Source organism: Prionailurus bengalensis, chromosome C1 (assembly GCF_016509475.1).
Source record: "Prionailurus bengalensis isolate Pbe53 chromosome C1, Fcat_Pben_1.1_paternal_pri, whole genome shotgun sequence".
Lineage (NCBI taxonomy): Eukaryota > Metazoa > Chordata > Mammalia > Carnivora > Felidae > Prionailurus > Prionailurus bengalensis.
Window position 1 is genome coordinate 71435170 of NC_057345.1, and position 19947 is coordinate 71455116.

Sequence of the window (19947 nt, forward strand, 5' to 3'; positions counted from 1 at the left end):
ATTTTGCAAATGCCATTTTCTTTGCTTAAATTCTTCTTGCTCTCTTCTTTGCCAGGCAAACATCTCATAGTTCAAAACATAGTTTCACAGTTATCATATCCCTTTCTGTGAATCTATAACATTTTATGCATATATTACTGTAGCTCTCAAGACACTATTATGATTTTTTTCAAAAGTGAATAGGCCTGCTTTCTTTATGTTATTAAACTGCATAGGTATGAATGGTGCGGTACATCATGCTCTAGACTGTTACTATGAATGAGATACATGTGCCAGATCCCTATCAAAATTACTTAGAATCTAATGAATTTTTCATTGTTTTTTCTTTCTTTGGTGGGGGGGGGGAGTAGTATTTTATTATTAACCTTTAAGCAGCTGATACATCTGGTTTTTGTTCATTTTGCATTGAATATATCCTTTAGAAAATCCCTGTTTATTGTCTTTAAAAGACTATTTAAAATATACCAGCTGGGAAATATAGCAGCTAGACTAAAATTAAACCAGTACAGGCTTCAGGTTGCAAAATTCTGTGGCAACTCTTGTAAAATGGCTTTTCAAATACTAACATGACTCATTAATTTTTTCAAAATTAAAAAATTTGATTTATCCAAAGAAAAAATATCTGCATTAATATTGTGAGGTTCATGGATCTTTTGTTCATATAGATCATATAGAACATTAATGTTAACATTTTAAAGACATTGTATAGTTTTCCTATATAGGGAAATTCTGTTAAAATGAAGGGAGGTTTTATAAATAGAAATGTATGTGAAATAACAAATGACATTATATGCTCTGTATTTACACCAGCCTTTTCCAGAGAAGTTTCCTCAATACAATTTCAAAAGATGCTTTTGGCCAAAGCTTTCTAAAGACAATTAAGTTTAAGTAAAACCTAACTTACCCCCATCCTGTAGATTCACATTGTACATAAAAACAGAGAAATCCTACAAGGGGGTGTGTGATTGTTTTCCTGGTAGGGTTTCTTAATCCTTTCTTTTCCTCAAACTGAATTGACACAAAGAATTCTCCTTTCACATAAACTGTTTTATGAAATTTACTTTGGAAACTGTTGCCTTATATCATGTGTAGTAGAGTTCATGGAAAAGGACACAGGACAAGATAAGAGTATGTCCATATATATACATATTTGTATAAAATTTTATTTTACTATTTTCTTAATATTATTAACTTTATTTGCCATGGATGAACATGACCATCAGCAGGGGGAAAGGCCACTCCAAAAGGAAACCAAACTGGAAAAAATCAAATTGGAAATTCTGAAGTGCCAGGATCATCAGAAGAATCAAATAGTGATTTAAGAAACAAAAACAGGTAACTAGTATAGATGTTGATTCTACATGTCATAATCTAAACTATAAAGAATGAGATAACCAGGGTACTGTTACAAGGACTTCTAATTACAACAAATATATGAGTGAAATTAGTGATTTTTAATTAAAATTACCTTGATTCTAATCTTTAATAATGAGGAATAATTGTTGCTTAAATTTATTTCTATTATAATTCTTATGTCATCAGGAGCAGCTTTCTGACAGAAAATTTTGTCTTTGCCTTTCTTAGAATGAGTTGTTCTACCTCACTTAGATTCTTGGTTATGGGGAAACTAATCAGTATGCTTGAGTTTCATATGGTATCATTTCATGGAGAATTACAGTACTTAAGGCAACAGTTTTTCATACAGTCTTTTGAAATTAATAGAATGGATTTTATAAACAATCATTCACAAAAGAATTACAAACAAAATGTGTTTCCAAAATTTTTATGTTACTTTGCTATAGATATTATAATGTGATTTGAGTTTAGCTAGTACTCATACTAAATGTAGTTTATGAGCTTGAAATATAATGTTCTCAGGCTTTTTGAGGCTTTAATGTTACATTTGTGTTTACAGAATGTCAAATAAGATAAAATGTGAAAAGCTAATATTCATGGAATCATTTTTTAATATGACTTTCAAATTTGTCATTCCCTTTAAGTCTGTTTCTTTGGAAAAATGAAGATGATAGAGTTAATACCATTAGAACAGAGAACAATCAGGTATGATTTAAATATTTTTTGTTTAAATGGGGTATTGCAACATAATATTTATACTGAAATTGAAACAAAACTGCAGCTTAAAATGTCTAAGTTTTCTAACCTTAGAGGTGAGAGGATGGGAGATAAGCCTCAAAAAAAATTCAGGAGCCTACCAATTCAGTGAAATCTTTGGGTATACTGTGGTATGGATAGGACATATTGAGGTATGTCCTAAAGTGAAAGCCAGGTTTTTATATCTTGCCCCATTTATCACTGAGAATGAGTCACTTGATGGACCTCTTTGGAATTTGGAGAGAGATTTGCCACATTTGGATGTACTGCTCCAGTCTTTTTTTTTTTTTTTTTTTGAATCAAGTAATCCAAAAGACCGCCAACTTTGGGCCCAAAGGAAGTGAAGGCTCACAAGGTGATCTGAGAGACATTGCAAACAATGTTGCCACTTGTGTTTTAATGTCCAGCTGATCAAGTGCTGGAGTACTGAGTGCAGTCTGAGTCATGTCCTGTAGGCGAATCACAGCTCAGAGCTCTTGGGTTTCAGAGCAAAAGGCACGCCATCTTCAGCAATAATTGTCCTATCGTAATAGGACAATTAGATATTAATAAAATATGCTAGATTTTAATAAAATCTAGATATTAATAAAATATGCTATCTTCATGCTTTAAAATTTTTGTCAGTCTAGTGGATGCTTACTGCTATTTGTGTTTTGAATTTTAATTTCCCAGGTTACCCATAAAGTTGATCATGTTTTAATATTTTTATGGACTTCAGTTTGGTAACTTTTTTTGGAAGTGCATTTTCAAGTGTTTCTTTTGGGTTGTCATATGTTTCTGATTTGTATAAGTTTTTAATATACTCTAGAGATATTTATTTGATGCTTATTTATGTTGCAAGTATCTTTCCCTACTCTGTGCCTATAGTCTACCTTGCTGAATACCTTGCTTAGTATTTCTTATCCTTATTTTTTCCCCACATTCTCTTGCTAGGTAGCTGCGTATATTGCGTATATAGCAATGGTGTATTGGCATCTCCTATTATTAGTGTGTTACTGTTTCTCCCTGTATCTCCTGTGGTTTCTGGTTTGTTTAGATTTCTATGTGTTACTTGGCACAAAGTTGTTCTTATGTGAATACTAATATCACTTTTGTGCTATGAAGTATCCTTTTTTTGACTCCTTAAGTGCTTTTTTTGGTCTGAATTCTCCTTTATTGCATATCAAGATACTAACCTGTACTTTGTTTTTGCATACATTTATTTGATATACCCTCATCTTCCTTCACACTTTTTCCCCCCAGCCTTTCTGAATTGCTTTGTTTTAGATATGTCTTTTACATATAGCCCAGATAGAGTTGGGTTTTGTTTTGTGAGAGTGTGTGAAAATATTTTTTATTTAGTAGATGAATTATGTCAACTTATGTTATTGATAGGACTGATGTGTTTAAGATTTGTCATTTTATGTTACAGTTACTGTGAGTTACTATGTGGTTTATTTGTACTTTTCCCCTCTCCTCGTGTTTTAGGAAGGTTGTATTTTTGTTCTACTGTTTAGACTAATACATTTATGTTAGTATACTAGTGTTCTTTTCCCATTTTTTAAAATTTATGCTTCTGCTTTTCATTTGTTACCTCTAAAACTATCCACTGATCTGTCCTATTCAGGGTAATCAAAAAAATCTTTCTTCTCTAATGTATTTTAAGTTGTGTTACTTCTATTTTGTCAGAGCATATAACATTTATATGCCATACTTCTAGACTTAACCTCTCACCTTGGTTTTAGTCTCAGATCTGTAATTAAATATGTTCAACACACTGCTAGTTCTTTTACAGAAGACTTTTCAGTCATCTCTTGGTTGGATTAAGTTCAATTTAGAAAAAGCTCCTAGCTACAATATTCTCTTCTTCCACATTTAAAACTTTGTCTAGAGCAGAGATCAGCAAACTAGGGCCTGCAGACTATTTTGTAAGGCCTTGGACCTACAAATATTTTTTTATTTTATTTTATTTTTGAGAGAAAGCACAAGTGGGGGAGGGGCAAAGAGAGAGGGAGACACAGAATCTGAAGCAGGTTCCAGGCTCTGAGCTGTCAGCACAGAGCCTGATGCAGGGCTCGAACCCACGAACTGTGAGATTATGACCTGTGCTGAAGTCAGATGCTTAACTGACTAAGCCACCCAGGTGCCCTGGTTTTTTACATTTTTAAGGAATTTAAGGAAAAGAATCATGACAGAGACAATATGTGGCCCACAAAGCCTAAATTATTTACTCTCTGGCCCTTTACAAAATTTGTTCATCATTGTCTAAAGTTTTGATACCTGAAGGATAGCTTGATTGGATGTCACATCCTTGGCTTACATCTTTTTTTCCCTTGAGTTTCTTTAAAATGTTGCTCTACTGATGTTTTATATGTTACTGTTAAAAAGTGTGATGCCTGGTTTTCTTTTCTTTGTAAACTAGCTTGGGTATATTTGTCTGGAAGGCCAGAGGATTCATTTAACGGTACTAGTTTTACCGGGCTGAATCTTAGCTCAGAATTCTAGATCAGGTTTTTCTGGATACACAGTGGATCCTTGCAGTATGAAAATCCAGACATATTTCAAGAGCATTTCCTAAAATTATAATTTCAGAAAATAATTTAGGTAGCAGATCTATTGTTTCATTTTTTCTTTACCTTTTATATACGCTATCTTTTCTCTGATCTATTTCACTTTTTTTTTTTTATGTTTCATTTCCTTTGCATCTTTTATTTGTATTCTCCACTATCCTTACTGTATTTTTGGTCATATTTGTTGCTTCTTGGGTACTTGCTAATTTATTCATTTCTGAGACAATTTTGTTTTTTAATTTCTTTCTTCACTTTAGCCAACTTCCATTTCACATCTTCCTGTTTTTCCATTTTTATTCTGAGTTTTAAAATTCTTGATTTATTGTGTCTGTGGTATCTGCAAATGTTTATTTATATTTAATCTGTGTTGGAAGTATTGTTTAAGTTTTTCTCTGCTTCATGGCTGTCTGTTTGGTTTTAGTTCTCAATTGTGAAGGTTTTTTTAAAATGTAAATTTGTGTGGATGCTTGAATAATTTGTAGATATTGTTCATGTTTATTTGTGTTAATTTTTCTGTTTAATAACTTATTTTTATAGAGGAACAGGGAGCCCTGTGTTGGTGGTTTCGTTTGCTTCTTAGGTTGGATGCTCCCTCTTCTGTTCATATAGTGAAATGCAGTTATTTATTTATTTTTAAATAAATGGGGCTTTTGGGGTCTGTTTTCTTTGAATTCTTTTCTACTAACTTAATTCAGCAGAGCTGTTATCTTGGCCACTTTCTTCTTTTCTCTTACCAGCTATCCCTGAGGGAATCTCTCTTCCAAAGTATTTTCCTCTCTTCAAAGCTGTCTTCCCATAATTACCACTCAGGCCCCCTACATTTTATAATCCCCTTTCATTTGGCCTCCTCATCAAAAGTGCTCTGATGTACAAGATTTTATCCTTACTCTCCGGATTTCTCCTATGCATGTGGAGCCCCCTCCTTCCAGACTAAATCATGGTTGATGTTTATTGTGTTATCTTTGTATAGTGGCCTCTAATGCTTAAGCAGTCCACATCTGCTTGGAGGTGGGCTCCTGAGCACACTCTGCTGGTCTAGGGTGTTTATTTCTCCAGTTATATGCAAATTAAAGTATATGTAAATTAACGGATTTTGTGTCCTACTTATGCTGTAGACATAAGTTATGGGTATTATTTGCTCTCTTTTTATAGCAATTGGAAGGATATGTAGAGAGATTGTAATTTAGGTGGTTGTCATTATTCTGTAGGAGACTGAACTTATAATAATGTAACATAACATTAAAAACCAGAAAAAGAACAGTAAAACAAAGGAGTGAGGGCTTAATGAAGATAGAAGGAGACACTAATAACTCAGAGGTAAAAAAACTAGCAGAATTGAAAACAACTCAAGATCTATGAAGTGATGGTGGGAGAGACATCCACATTGGTAAGGCTCGAGGTAGTTTATCATAAAAGGGTAGAAACACAAAAGTTAAGAAAGATAAAAGTGACACAAACACAAATACAGAGCCAATAAAATATATGCTAAATTTTGAAAATGCAATAAATTTTCTTATTTTCTAAGCAGACATAAGTTATCAAAATTGGCTCAAGATAAAAAAAATGAATATAATCTTAGAAAAATGTTAAAGTTATAAGAAATCTTGGAAAGAAATCATGTTTACAAAGTAATAATGGATTTTTTTTCTTTTAAGTTTGAAGTACCTGTGTATAATGTCCAAGTAATGGTGGAATAGAGAAGTTGAAGCACAAGAGAGAATCTATAGTTATAAATACAGATTTGGGATTTTGTCACCATATAAGTAAAAAAAAAAAAAAATCCATTGCTGTTGTACATTATCACATGCTTACAGACAGGTGAAAAATGTGTTATTCTACCAGATCTTACTGGTTTTCATATTTGCTTACAGATAAGTAAGAAAGAGTGCATCACCCTACCAGATCTTATTGATTTTCCTTCACTTCCTTGTCAACCTGCTCTTTCTCCAGTAATAACTGATATCTCTTTATTACAGATTGAAAGTAAGTATGATGATACCGTAAGTACAAATAACTCTGTGAGGTAAAGTTAAATATTAATGGAGGGGCACCTGGGTGGCTCAGTCGGTTGAGCACCCTGTGTTGGGCTCTGTGCTGCCAGCTCAGGGCTTGGAGCCTGCTTCAGATTCTGTGTCTCGCTGTGTCTCTGCTCCTCCCCTGCTCGCGCTCTGTCTCTCTCTCAAAAGTGAATGAAGATTTAAAAAAAAAAATTTTTTTTAATAAAAAAATATTAATGGGGAATTATTGTCCAATAGGTACAGAGTTTTAATTTCGGAAGATAAAAAAGTTCTAGAGATGGACAGTGGTGATGGTTGTACAGCATCATAAAAGTACATAATGCCACTGAACTGTACATTTAAAAGAGGTTAAAACTGTAAATTTTATTATGTGTATTTTACCACAAAAATGTTAAATTATTTTAAAGAATGTGAATTATATGTTAATTACTGCATATATTTAATCAGTAATATTATTTGCGGGTAAAATTTATTCTTGCTATTTTAAGCACTTTTAAGTTTTACACTCCTAACTTTTAGCTTTTGGACATTGACGGGTTATAATCCTTTAGGAGAGAAGATTATTGAACAACTGAAACAAGTAAAGAAAGAAAGAAGATATCTGGAAAGAATTAGAGAAGAACTAATTAAAAAAGTTGAAAAACTATTTGAGCAAAGCAAGTTGAAGCAATGTCACGGTAAAATTTATTACATCTTTTATCACTATTTTGTCATTAATTAACATACTTTACATAAGGTTTTTTAAAATTTAAGTTCAAATTTTTTTATAACATTCCTTTATTCATTTACTAAATAAGTATGTATTGTCTACTGAACTTAGCCACTGTTCTAGGGGCTGAGGAGATAATAGGCAGACACAATTTTGTCTCTGCCCTCAAAGAGCTTATAGTCCATTGGGGAAATGATAAGAAAACAGTAATAATACATCCTGATGATGCTATGATAAAGGAATTACAGAATTGTATGCACAGGAGTACAGAAGAAGAACACCTAAATTAGATGGAAGAGATCAAGAAAGGCTTCCCAGAAAACTGTTAAATATGCTTAAATCTGAAGTGTGCCTCCTCTTGGCTGTAGGCTTTCAGACATGCTTTCCCTCTGCCATCTACATCTCCTTTTCCTTCTACCCACCCCTTCCCAGTTTACCTGGCTAGTTCCTACTAATCATTCAATCTCAGCTTAGATATTACTCTAGAATCATCCCCTGAATCCCTTGTCTTCTCTACATGCTTAATTTTGTGGTATGTGTGTCTGTTTTGCCAAACTGAATGAATGAATGAATGAATGAATGAATGAATAAGAGAAATTAAGTAGAAAAATAGGTAGTTTTCCTGCAACAGAATTAGAAACAAGTGTTATTAGGACTAGGTAGAAATGGAAAAACAAGCCAGGGTAGAGAGATGTTAAAGGATTGGAGAAGACTGCATTTTGGGTGGTATTGGAGGATTATATGAATAAAAGGTATATATGGAATTAACTGGTTGTAGGATTCTCAATTTACAGCAAAATTATTACTTCAGTGTTAGAACTGACTGAATGTTATAGGCAATGTCAGGAGGTATTTCTGCAGGTTCTACCTTATTAAGTGGTATCCTGGAAATGATGGCAATGACTAAGTTTTTGTCGTACTGTTAAAAGTGATTTTATCAGACAAATTTGAGTAATGGACTAGAAATCACAGGACCAGGATTCTAATACCAGATCAGTGATTTATGTAGACAAGTTATTTCTCCTCTTTGTGTCTTCCTTTTTCTGTTTATAAAATGAGAGTATCAGGGGTGCCTAGGTGGCTCAGTTGGTTAAGTGTCAGACTTTGGCTTAGGTCATGATCTCATGGCTCATGGGTTCAAATCCCCGCGTCAGACTCTGTGCTGGCAGCTCAGAGCCTGGAGCCTGCTTCAGATTCTGTATCTCTTTCTCTTTTTGCCCCCTCCCCTGCTTATGTGCTCTCTTGCTCTCTCTCAAAAATAAACATTTAAAATGAGAATGATTACTTTCTATTTCAACAGGAATGTTTCAAGATAAAAGGCATGTATCAGCTATCAAATACGTAGGAAGCCTACTATGTGCATCAGTTCCTTGCATTGTTTTAAATGCTGAGGATACAGTAAACAAGATGAACATGGCCCTGCCCTTAAGGAGCTTTCTTCTAATGCAAGGAGATAGATGTAAACAAATAAGACAATATCAGCTCCTGACTAGAGCTCAAAAGTCCCTTTAAAAGAGCAAAGAGTGATGGGGCAGAAAAAAATGTTTTAGCTTGAATTTTCAAAGAAGGCATCACTGAGGAGATATCATTAAGATGTGATTAATAAGGAGGCAGGCATCTAAAGAGATAAGAGAAAAAAAAAAAAAAAAACCAGTCCAAACAGAAGGAACACTAAAATGTCAAGGTCCAGAGATGGAAGTGAACTTGCAGTATTAAGGAGCTGAAATAACGCCAGTGTGGCTGTAACTTAATATGGAGGAATGTAGAGGAAGATAAAATCAAAAGCTCACCAAGGAACAGACAGGCCAATTTAAGGAGTTTAGATTCTATTCTAAGATGAGAAGCCATTGGAGGATTTTTAGAGATGTATAGGACTTTAAAAATATTTTTAGAACATCAGAATGACTGCTGTATGGAATAGCCCATAGAGGGGCAGGAATGGAAGCAGAGAGACCAGTTAGAAACATAATCCACTTTCAAAAGATGATTGTGCACTGACTAGGGACATAGCATTGAAGAAGACAGAATGTGCCAGATGCTGGAAGTATTTTACAGTAGTACCAATAGAACTTGCTGAGGGATTAGATATAGGACATGAGGGAAATAAATAGTTAAAATCTTGAGTTAAAATCCCATAAAGTTGTAGAATTTTAATGAAATCAACTTTTATATCTGGGGTTTTCATTTCTTTGGTAATTTTTTAAAAGAGAAGCATAAGCATATTCTGATATAGTAGCATGCAGTTTGTGTTCCTGTTAAGTTTGTATTTAGAATCTCATTGGGTCAAAATGATTCCCTAAATTGGCATTATTTGATTTCTAATTTTCTCAACTACAGGGCTCAGGCTTAAATTCTGCCCTACATACATTTGGGGATATATTTGGAATAATTTTAATAAGTGATAAATCAGAATCAGCTTATTTTATAAAACATAAGTCATTTAAGGGGATGAAAAAATATTATGCCTTTCTCTTGTTTTAATTATGATTTGAAATCAGACTATGGAAAAAGTAATCAAAATAAATATACACATTTTTCTATAGGTAGTATTTTTAATCAAGATTTTTCAGAAATAATTACAAGCTTAAAGAACTTGGTTTGGTTCCTGGATTCATCACTATTTTCTATATTTGTAGGCCAATCCTTTTATTATCTAATAAACATTTCAGTCTTTGCTTTAATTTCCTCAGCATATGAGGAAGGAAGAGTGGGGGAGTAGAAGGGTTTAAATTAACTCAAAGGTCCTTTCCGAGTTGAAAAGTTTAATCCTTTAGTCAGACTCACATTATAGTCCTTGCTTTTTTTGTAGCCTGTGATGATTGGAAGAAAAAATACTTTGAAACAAAGAAAATCACAGCATCGTTGGAGGAGGTTTTAACAAAACTTCGAGAAGATTTAGAACTTTACTATAAAAAACTGCTCATGCAGCTTGAAGCCAGGGACATTAAGATGAGACCAAAGAATTTGGCAAACATCACAGACTCTAAGGTACTTATTACTAAATGTGTTCACATTCTATTAGAGAAGTTCTACTCAAAATGCATGTTTTATTATTGCTAGTATTATCATAGGTAGAATGCTTTGGGCTACGGGTAACAAAAACTTAACCAATAAGAAAATTTATGATCTCATGTAATGGGTGCTGAGAGGATACAATTAGGAGCTTAATGAGATCTTTAAGGGACTATGTGCTTCTGGCATTCCTTACCTATTATTTTCAGCATTGGCTTCATTATAAGACTGCTTGTCCTCATGGTACCAATAGAGTTGCCAATGGTAAGTAGGGCTATCTGCCTCCTAAAGAAGAATATATAAAACTTTTCTCCAGTCTTACACTAATATTATACACCAATTATATCTCAGTAAGGTATATAACATAATTATTTATGTATGTATTATGAAATGATTACCATAATAAATTTAGTTAACATCCATCATCTCACAGTTATAGATTATTTTTCTTGTAATGAGAACTTTTAAGGTCTATTTCCTAAGCAATTTTCAAATATACAATACTGTTAATTGTAGTTATCATGCTGTACATTACATTCTCAGAACTTATTTTCACCCCAAGTTTGTGCCTTTTGACCACTTTCACCCATTTCCCTTCATTTTCTACCCTCTGGCAACCGCCAATCTGTTCTCTGTTTCTATGAGTAAAAGTTTACCATTTTAGATAAATCTAATGTAAAACTCAAATAGGCTCAAGTAATGGATTATCCATCTTAGCTGATACTAATTATCTTGCATAGCTGATTTTTTTGTTTTATCAAGTTCAATATACAATTTTTTTTCACAGAGGCAGCTTAAAATTTTAAATAGTTTTTGTTGACCATTATACCTCATAAACTTTTCTGAACAAAAATAACTAAAAAAGCTTCTTATATTAAATAGGTTTTCTTATATATAGTATTTAATTATTAAATATTTTAAAGTAATACTATCCAATTCAGCTGATAAATTGTTATGACAATTTCAAAAGGCTTGCTAGTATCTTAAACCTAGTATAGTCCTTTTATAGTAATATTTCTTACCATTAAATTGGCACCACAAAGGCAACTTGCACACATATCTACTTATTTTTATAAAACATGAATAAATGTAATACAACAGAAGGGAATGTGGTCCCTAAGACATAAGAAAAAGGTCAATTCTAATTTACTCCAAAGCAATGAGTTTATTTTGTGCAATAGGTTATTCTTATGATTTGCTTTTTTGGTATTTGTTATCACTTGATAGTTTGCAAGACAATTAAAAATAAAAATAAATAGGGGCACCTGGGTGGCTTAGTTGGTTAAGTATCTGATTCTTGGTTTTGGCTCAAGTCATGATCTCACAGTTTGTGAGTTCAAGCCCCACATCAGGCTCTACATTAACAGCATGGAGCATGCTTGAGATTCTCTCTCAAAATAAAGAAACAAACTTAAAAAAATAAAAATAAATAAAAATGAATTTACTAAATGTCTTTGTTTCATACAGAATTACCTTATAATCCAGATCACTGAGGTACAGCATGCTATTGACCAACTTAAGAGAAAACTGGATACTGACAAAATGAAACTCATAATGGAAGCTAAGGTAATTTGCATTTCTCCTAATCAGACAACATTTATCTTGAAATAAATTGTTTTAATTTTGGGTATCAAAAGCCTAAAGATAGTACAGATTGTCTTAAAGTCATTACCTTAACCAAGAGCACGAGTGAGAAAAATGCAAGAAGTAAATCCTGTGAAAAGATGCCTGTTATAACAAGGCCAAAGTAAAATTTCACTAAGAATTAAAGCAAAAGGACCTTGTGAATCAGTAGAGTCTCAATATTTTAAAAGTAATTTATTTATGGATGACTCTAATATATGCAAGTCTGACAAACCACTTAGCTCTCTGAGCTCAATTTTTTTTTAAACCCATTCTAGGGTAAGTCTCTCATTCTGATTATTTTCATGTATATATAATTAATGCTCTAAATTCATTTCTTTATCAGAAATAGCTCTACGACATGAATAATGACCCCTTTCTAGAATGAGCACTGTCCATTGTTCTACAGTGATGGAAATGTTCCATATCTGCACTGTCAGATACAGCAACCACTAGCCACATAAGGATATTGAGCACTTGAAATGTAGCTTGTTGTGTGACTGAGGAACTGATATTCAATCTTCATATAATTTGTTAATTTATATAGCTATATGTGGCAAGTAGCTACTGTATTGAATAGCCCAGTTCTAGAATCTTTTTACTAGCAGCAATTAGGACTCTCTGAATTTTAGAACAGTAAAATGAAAGCTAATTTTTGAAAGGTAATTGTTTTTGTAGGTGAGAAAACAAGCAGTTTCAGATTTACGCATGCTGAAAACTGAACTGGCACAGAAGAAAAATAACACATCTGTACAGCCTCAATTGGGTATGTTAATTTAAAACTTATTTGCCAAAAAAATGTAACCATTGTTTTCCTTGGTGCGATACTTTATATAAATCATAAGTTATATATTTTTTTCGCTTTTCATTTGGGTTTCAAAAAATGTTTCAGGAACTATTAGATGTAAAAAAGCAAAACACTAGCTATTTGGTTATTTTTGAAGTTTTTAAGTCTATTACACATTTTACAGTACTATATTTTATAAAATAGTCTTAAAGTTTAATAGCAGTATTTCATATTTATTAAAATATGATTTAAAGAATCTATCTGAATTTAAATACAGACCATTTATTCATTGTATTTGATTAAAAGCAATCTAGAAATTATAGTTTATAAATAGGGATATTGAATTTACATCCAGGGCTATGACAGAGATTAGTATCTAAGAATTCAAATTTTTAAAATTTTAGAAATACAAAGACAATAGTAATTCAACAAATACTATGGAAAATGGTTGGTTTCACTCTGTCATAAGTAATTGGATAAACAGGAAGTATTCTCAATAACAGGTGACTGAATCATCATTTATTCCAAATGAGGGAAGAGGGTGAAATGTACAGAAAAGACAGGATTTATGTAAGTCCAGAGTTCAAGGATGCAGATTTTTAATAAGTGTAACACAATTGCCCTGAGGAAAAGAACAGAGACCTCTTTACATTTAGAAAAATTATCTTTTAGAGAGATTTTGTGCAGAGAAAAAAGTTGAAAAACCAATGTCTTTAAATAATTAAAGGAAAAATGCACATATAGAAAAAAATTTAACAATGGAAAGAAATTATAGATGTTCATAAATGAAGGAATATTAATAGAATCATGTTCAACACTAAGATTTTCCTGAAAGTTTCTGCTATAACCTCATAAAAATAATTTAGGTAAAAAATATTAGGTAGTTCTAACATACTAATTCAAAATATGACTTATATTTTATTTTTTCCTCTGGAGGCTTTCAGAGAATTTGAGTACTATATGAAATCAGGAAGCAGAAAAATTTTTGGAACAAAAAGTACAGAGCTAACTGCTTCTCAAAGACTAGGTTTTAAAAAATCTAGTCTAAGCAAATAATTTCCAATTCAAATTATACATATTTTAAAAATCAGCAATAAAATTCTGAAAACAATTTTTCCTAATTATAGTATTAAACACAGAAGAATAAATATAGCAAGTTGACTTCTTACCTTTGTTTTTAGATAACCAAAGCATTTATCTGCTTTTAATTGCTTTTAAATATAACTAAATTATATGACAAAAATGTATACATTTTCATTTCTTCAAGAAACGGATCTATTTATACAGATCATTTTTCTAAATCTTAGTTTGACAAAAGATGCTCATCTGTCACAGCTTTGGGTTTAAGACTTTCCACATTTCTTCGGTTTGCTGTTTGGCTACAGCATCTCCAGAGTAGTCAAGACAATTTGCGTGCCACATGCCAATGCCTCGTAAGCCATGCTTTTGTATGTATGCTGCCTTTAAAGAAATGCTCTGAGGGTTATCATACCACACTTGATGCAAATGGCCAGAAGAATCCTAGAAGAAGAAATTAAACTATTCAGCACAATATTAAATCCAATGACTCAAAAAATGATACAATGAAATAAAGATTTTAGGGCACAATATTTTCTGCTTCCATGATTCTGTATGTGGTACTTTCTAGATATGATTGTGGTGAGTTCACAACAGAAGAGAACAAATGAACTTCATAATATATTCTATATAAAGTCCTATTCCTTCCTTGGTCTGATCTGATGATTATCAACCAAGATGTACATCTGAAGCACTTGTGTGGCTTTAAAAAATACAAACTACTGGGACCCACACCACATGAAAAAAATCTTCAGGGCTGATGACAGGGCATACATTTGTTTTGTGTTGTGCCATTCCATTAGATAATTCTGATATGCAGACACGGTTAAGGAGGATCGCTGCTCTGGTCCTCTAAGCCAGTTTATGTATTTTTTTTTCTTCTACAGTTCCTGGAAATGTGCCTAATTAAGAACTCAGCAGATGACTTCATCTGTGATGAATCAGTCATATCAAAAAGTAATGGGTGAGGAAAATATCTCCTTTTCCAGGTCTTACAGAATTGATTTTAAGAGCCTGTCGGGTGTGGATTCCATGGGTAACTTATGCACACACATTTTTGTAGATGAGAAAATCTGAAAATGGTCTTATGCTCACCTTCCACCCTTTAAAGTCCTCCTCAGCATCAACTGCCTCTAGTACTAACACAGTCTCTCCTAGAAGGTAGATAAGCTATTGGATAAAAGAAAGAGAAAAGGAACAGAAAAACTAGGCAAAGGGTAAAGGAAAGGGGGAAAAGATAGGAAATAAAAAATAGAATCAACTGATTTTAAATAATTATACTGATTTTTATATACATCTGGGAAACTTTTAAAGGCAATTCTCAATGGATGCCAGTAATAATTTTATTTATGGTAGCACCACTGGAATTAGGACTACTTTGCAGGACATTAGTCACTTGGTAAATGAATAAACTGGCATATTTAAGTATAGTAGGCTCATTTACTACAAGCATATTTTATATTCTATTTAAAATTTTAAACTGTGATTCACTATTAAAAGGCAACCTCTATGTAAATATAGAAATATTTATTTTTGCAGGTTCAGGGATGAATCCAAAGACACATATCTCTTTGCCATTATTTAGTGAGTACTTTGAGTCCTTTTGGTACTGTTAAGAAATTTCAAATGCCTCAAAGTAGTGAAGGATGAAAAACTGAGCATATGTAAAATTGATCTATTCATGATTAAGGCATACATATGTTTTTGGGAATATCGAGTGCATGATGAGGCTGCTATGGCTCAAACAGCATAAGAAAGCAAAAACGATTCTCTTCAATCACAACAAGAAACTTGATTTTGGTTGCTATGGAATTTTACAATGAATGAAAAAGAGGAACAAAACAGTTTTATAGCTAAACTGTTGTCTAAAGTGCCATTAAATAAATGGCTTTCAAAAGGTTTATCAAAAGGCTTCCTGAATTGTAAAACCTTAAAGAATTTGTCGTATTCATTAAGGAAAAAAATAAGTCAGGGACTACAAAAAATAGTACCCCAGAGTGTAAAATATTACACTGTTTGGCAAAGACAAGATTATAATATACCCTAGTTTAATGGGTATATAAAGGTATAGAAATCTCTACACCAAAGCTTTCTATATAATTGATACATATGTACATGCCTGTATAGCAAAATTTATTAAATATTTTTCATAAATTGGGACCAGGCCATTATTAAGTAAATTCCTACTGGAATCAACTTACATCATATTTTAGGGCTCCTTTTATTTACAGTAACAGAATCTAAAGTAAATTCAAAGATGGCTTGTAATTGAGGTGTGTGGAAAAGTTTGTATTATATTAAAGGTAAATTATGAAAAATATTACTTTTGCCTCTTTGTATGGCAATTACTATTTATCAAACACTACCTGACAGAATTGCTCTTGTCATTTCCTCTACTTCTTCAAGTTTCTGTTTGTAATATAATTTGTATAGTGTCACATAGTTTATACCATTTTCCACTGATTCCATGATGATGCATTCTTTATTCTCAGCCTCATGCCTCCCTATAAAAAACAGCCTCATCAGAACCTTTAGGCTACCTTGAAATGAAGGCTTACTGAGTGGTAACCTATTTTGGCCCAAAGCCACAGTTATACATAGCTGTCAATTATTACAGGAGACCCTGTTTGTGATATGCATGTTTTTATAACCTTATCTAACATGACAAGTGGCCCATGCAAAGAAGTTATATTATTAGCATAAGTTGAACTGCTCAGCTAGAAAGTAAAGTACCTGATTACAAGTTTACTCATCTAAACTCTATGTTGTACCCTAAAAGAAAACTGATAGAAATTCTTAGTATCAAATATGTAATTATGAAAACATGCAGTTATGAAAATAGAATGTTCATAACTTGTGAAAAGTCTTACTTTATAGTTATAGTAAGAGGCCTTCTGATTTTTATCCCAGTGGCTTCCAGAAATAGAACTATTTACGTGCTTCATAATTATTTTATAGGGCACCTGCTGTCCTGAAGCAATACCACAAGAGGCCCTCCAGGAAGGGACTTTTGGAATGGTACAAACACGATCCTAGAAATATAAAATGTTCATGTTATACATTTATCAGTTAAGCAAGTCTTAGAAACCCAATCAGAAAATGTAATCAAAAACTATTAAAAATAAAATATGTACTATAAGTAACCTGACTATACCTAATAAAAGTAAAAAGAAAATATATAACATTCAGAAACTTCCATGGGATTAAATAAACGCTACCTTTTTAGTCTCAAACTATGTTCATATACAAAACAGGCTCCAAAAATATAATAGAGAAAAAAATCATATAGGAAATAATCTGTTCTTACCTCCAATAGCTTTAGACAGGTATAGTCATAACCATACCAGGGGATACCCATTACAAGTTTCTCAGGATTAATGCCGATCTTGATGTAGTCATCATACCCTAATCAAGTTGGGACGGAAAAGGCATATTTTTTTCTTTATATTCTACTAATGGGTTTATACAAGCTATTCAACCATTCGGAAGCTAAGTTTGAAAAAACAAGTACATTTATGCAAAATACCAATAGAGTGTTTCTCTAATATGACATAAGTGATTTGTTTTGAATATTAGAACACATTTAAAACAAGATCAAATTAAAGCAAAAAACTCATAAAATTTACTTCTAGGAAGAATGACACATTTCAGGAAAGCATGTTAATTGTGTATTAACTGCTAAGACATGATATAACTCTCTGGCAGGGATGGCCTCAGAATTTCATATAGCATATTTCTATAACATGGAACAATTGTGCTTTCTATAAGTATGAATTACAGCTAGGGACAAGAAATGTCCCCCAATTACTCTGTATTCAATCTATAGTTAGGAAACAAAGAAATATGAACAGATTCCTGGTCAGTCCCTGCTGTGCCCAATGCTGCAAAATGTTTTCCCACCCAAAGATGTTCCAAGATTATCAGAAAATTGAAGTAAATTTGCTGTTTTTAAGAGCCTTTATTGTGTACTGTTAAATATCCAAGAGAGGGGTACAGTATGCCTTATTTCACAAACATATTTGATAATGAGCCTAATATTGTTAGGACACAATTATCTCCTTTATGAAACACAGTTTGGAAAAATGAACTACTTTGTAGTTTTAACAGTTATTTTCCAAATTATAAGTGGCATATGCATATGATCAGATTATTAATTTGGACATGATGAGGCTAGGTTCTAAGATTTTTCTCTCTAAATTGAAAAATCGTTTTTTATTAATCAATACTTAAAGCAGGGCCAATTATCTCAGAAAATTTCACTTGAGTCCAAAAGATAGCAAGAAATCTTTTATTGAATTGGCTGATGTGATATGAATGATAGATCAGAAGTACTCTTAATTCTAATAGTGATATAGCATGGGTGCTAATAATAAATGCCAAATAAGACAGTCCTCTATCAATCATGCACAGTAGCTACTCACATTATAACTATCTTTGCTATTAGCTAACATTGGTTATTTCAACAAAAATATCATGTCAAATTCTAGATAAGCAAATATCTCCTTTATGTAACTTTGGGTGAAAAGTTTTGACTTGAAGTTAGAACACCTGCTTGAGCCCCAACTAAATAATACTTAGTAGCAATACAAAGAGAACTTAACACTCATCATCCCATCTATAATAGAGGATTAATAATATATCCCACAAAATTTTTAGAAGAATTAAGTGAAAACTTTATGTAAACTTGAAAGCTCCCCAAATTAAGTGATACTCATGTTTCAAGAAAGCTTTACAAATGGAAAAGGTATACAAATGATTTAGAAATACTAAAATAACCTTAATGTTAAAGTGATCATTTTGTGGATTCTTACCAGTTAATGTCTCCTTATAGGGAGCATTGGCTGCTGCAATACATTCTGACAAGGCCGGACTTTGTTCATCATAAGACATCACAAAGAGAAAGTCACAAGCATCTGCAATTCCAGTGTAATTATAGCACCTGTCTTTGCACTTTGGAGACCAAGTTACATCAAAGGTTACCTGTGGAAAAACACGTACCATTTTATGTAACATGATCAAATATGCTTATTATGTCAGTTTTTTATTATATATATTTGCTTCATACTACCCAAGAAAAAAAGATCTATTTACATATATGAACATAGGGTTCTATATGCTTATAGAAGTAGAACAGTTCTAAGATATTTTTACCCAGATGTGTTAACCCAGACATATATTTGGACAGATACAATGACCAGGAGCAGGGCACTGTGTAGAAGAGGAATTTTAAATGTCTTTAGAGCCTAGACTGGTACCTCAACTGATTGAAATAGACGTAATGACAATAGGGTGTAGATGGGTCACTAAGCAACTAAAGAGTAAGCACAACTAAAATCATTCAAGTACAGAAGTTTTTAAAAATATTGTGTGGGCTAGATAGGTCATCTCTTGGTACAAGTTGACTGTCCTGGGTTGGGAGTCTAATATTCAATTATGTTACATGATAGGTTTAATCCAACATTACAGTTAAAGAAAGTGGTTCATGGCTATAGGGATAAACTAATCAACTCAAAATGTTGAACAAATCACTTAAATGTTATTTTATGGGAATATTCAAATAAAACCTGAATGATGAATTACCTTTCATTTTTGTAAGCCAGTCTTCAACAAAGATGAGTCTCTTTAAAATATTTATTGCCTTAACCAGATATTAATTTGCATTATTTTATATATGGACAAATGTTCTAAAGCATCATTAAAGGTTTCTTTTTCCTTTAGATACTCATTAAACACATTAATTATTACAAAAATTAAGATAATGCAATTAAAATTTTTACACTTTGGCCAATTTATTGTTATAGAATTTTGACAAAGTCCTAAAAAGAGTTGTAATTCTCTATTAACAATAATGGAATCTCAGCTTTATAAGTACAAGCTTTCCTCAATAGCACTACAGCAAAATAGGTTATAAAGTGAATTTTTTACACATCCAATCCCATTTTATCACTGCTTCCTATTATAAAATGGAGCTATACTATAGTAACAGAGAAACCAAATGATCACCTCTAAAAAGGAAAATTTCAAATCCACTGTAGAAGTCCTTACCTCTCCTGAGCATTA

At 32.4% G+C, this 19947-nt stretch overlaps 1 protein-coding gene across 1 annotated transcript in view; it reads left to right on the forward strand.

Annotated features, from left to right (window-relative positions):
* Nucleotides 1-19463, forward strand: part of SPATA1 (spermatogenesis associated 1) — a 56947-nt gene extending 37484 nt beyond the window's left edge. The window contains 10 exon segments of the mRNA XM_043575441.1: nt 1224-1335; nt 2001-2061; nt 6533-6644; nt 7231-7356; nt 10198-10376; nt 11868-11966; nt 12702-12757; nt 12759-12789; nt 14775-14851; nt 18719-19463. Of these exon segments, the coding sequence (XP_043431376.1) occupies nt 1224-1335; nt 2001-2061; nt 6533-6644; nt 7231-7356; nt 10198-10376; nt 11868-11966; nt 12702-12757; nt 12759-12789; nt 14775-14851; nt 18719-18902 (1037 nt within the window). The 3' untranslated portion in view covers nt 18903-19463.
* The last annotated feature ends 484 nt before the right edge of the window (nt 19464-19947 follow it).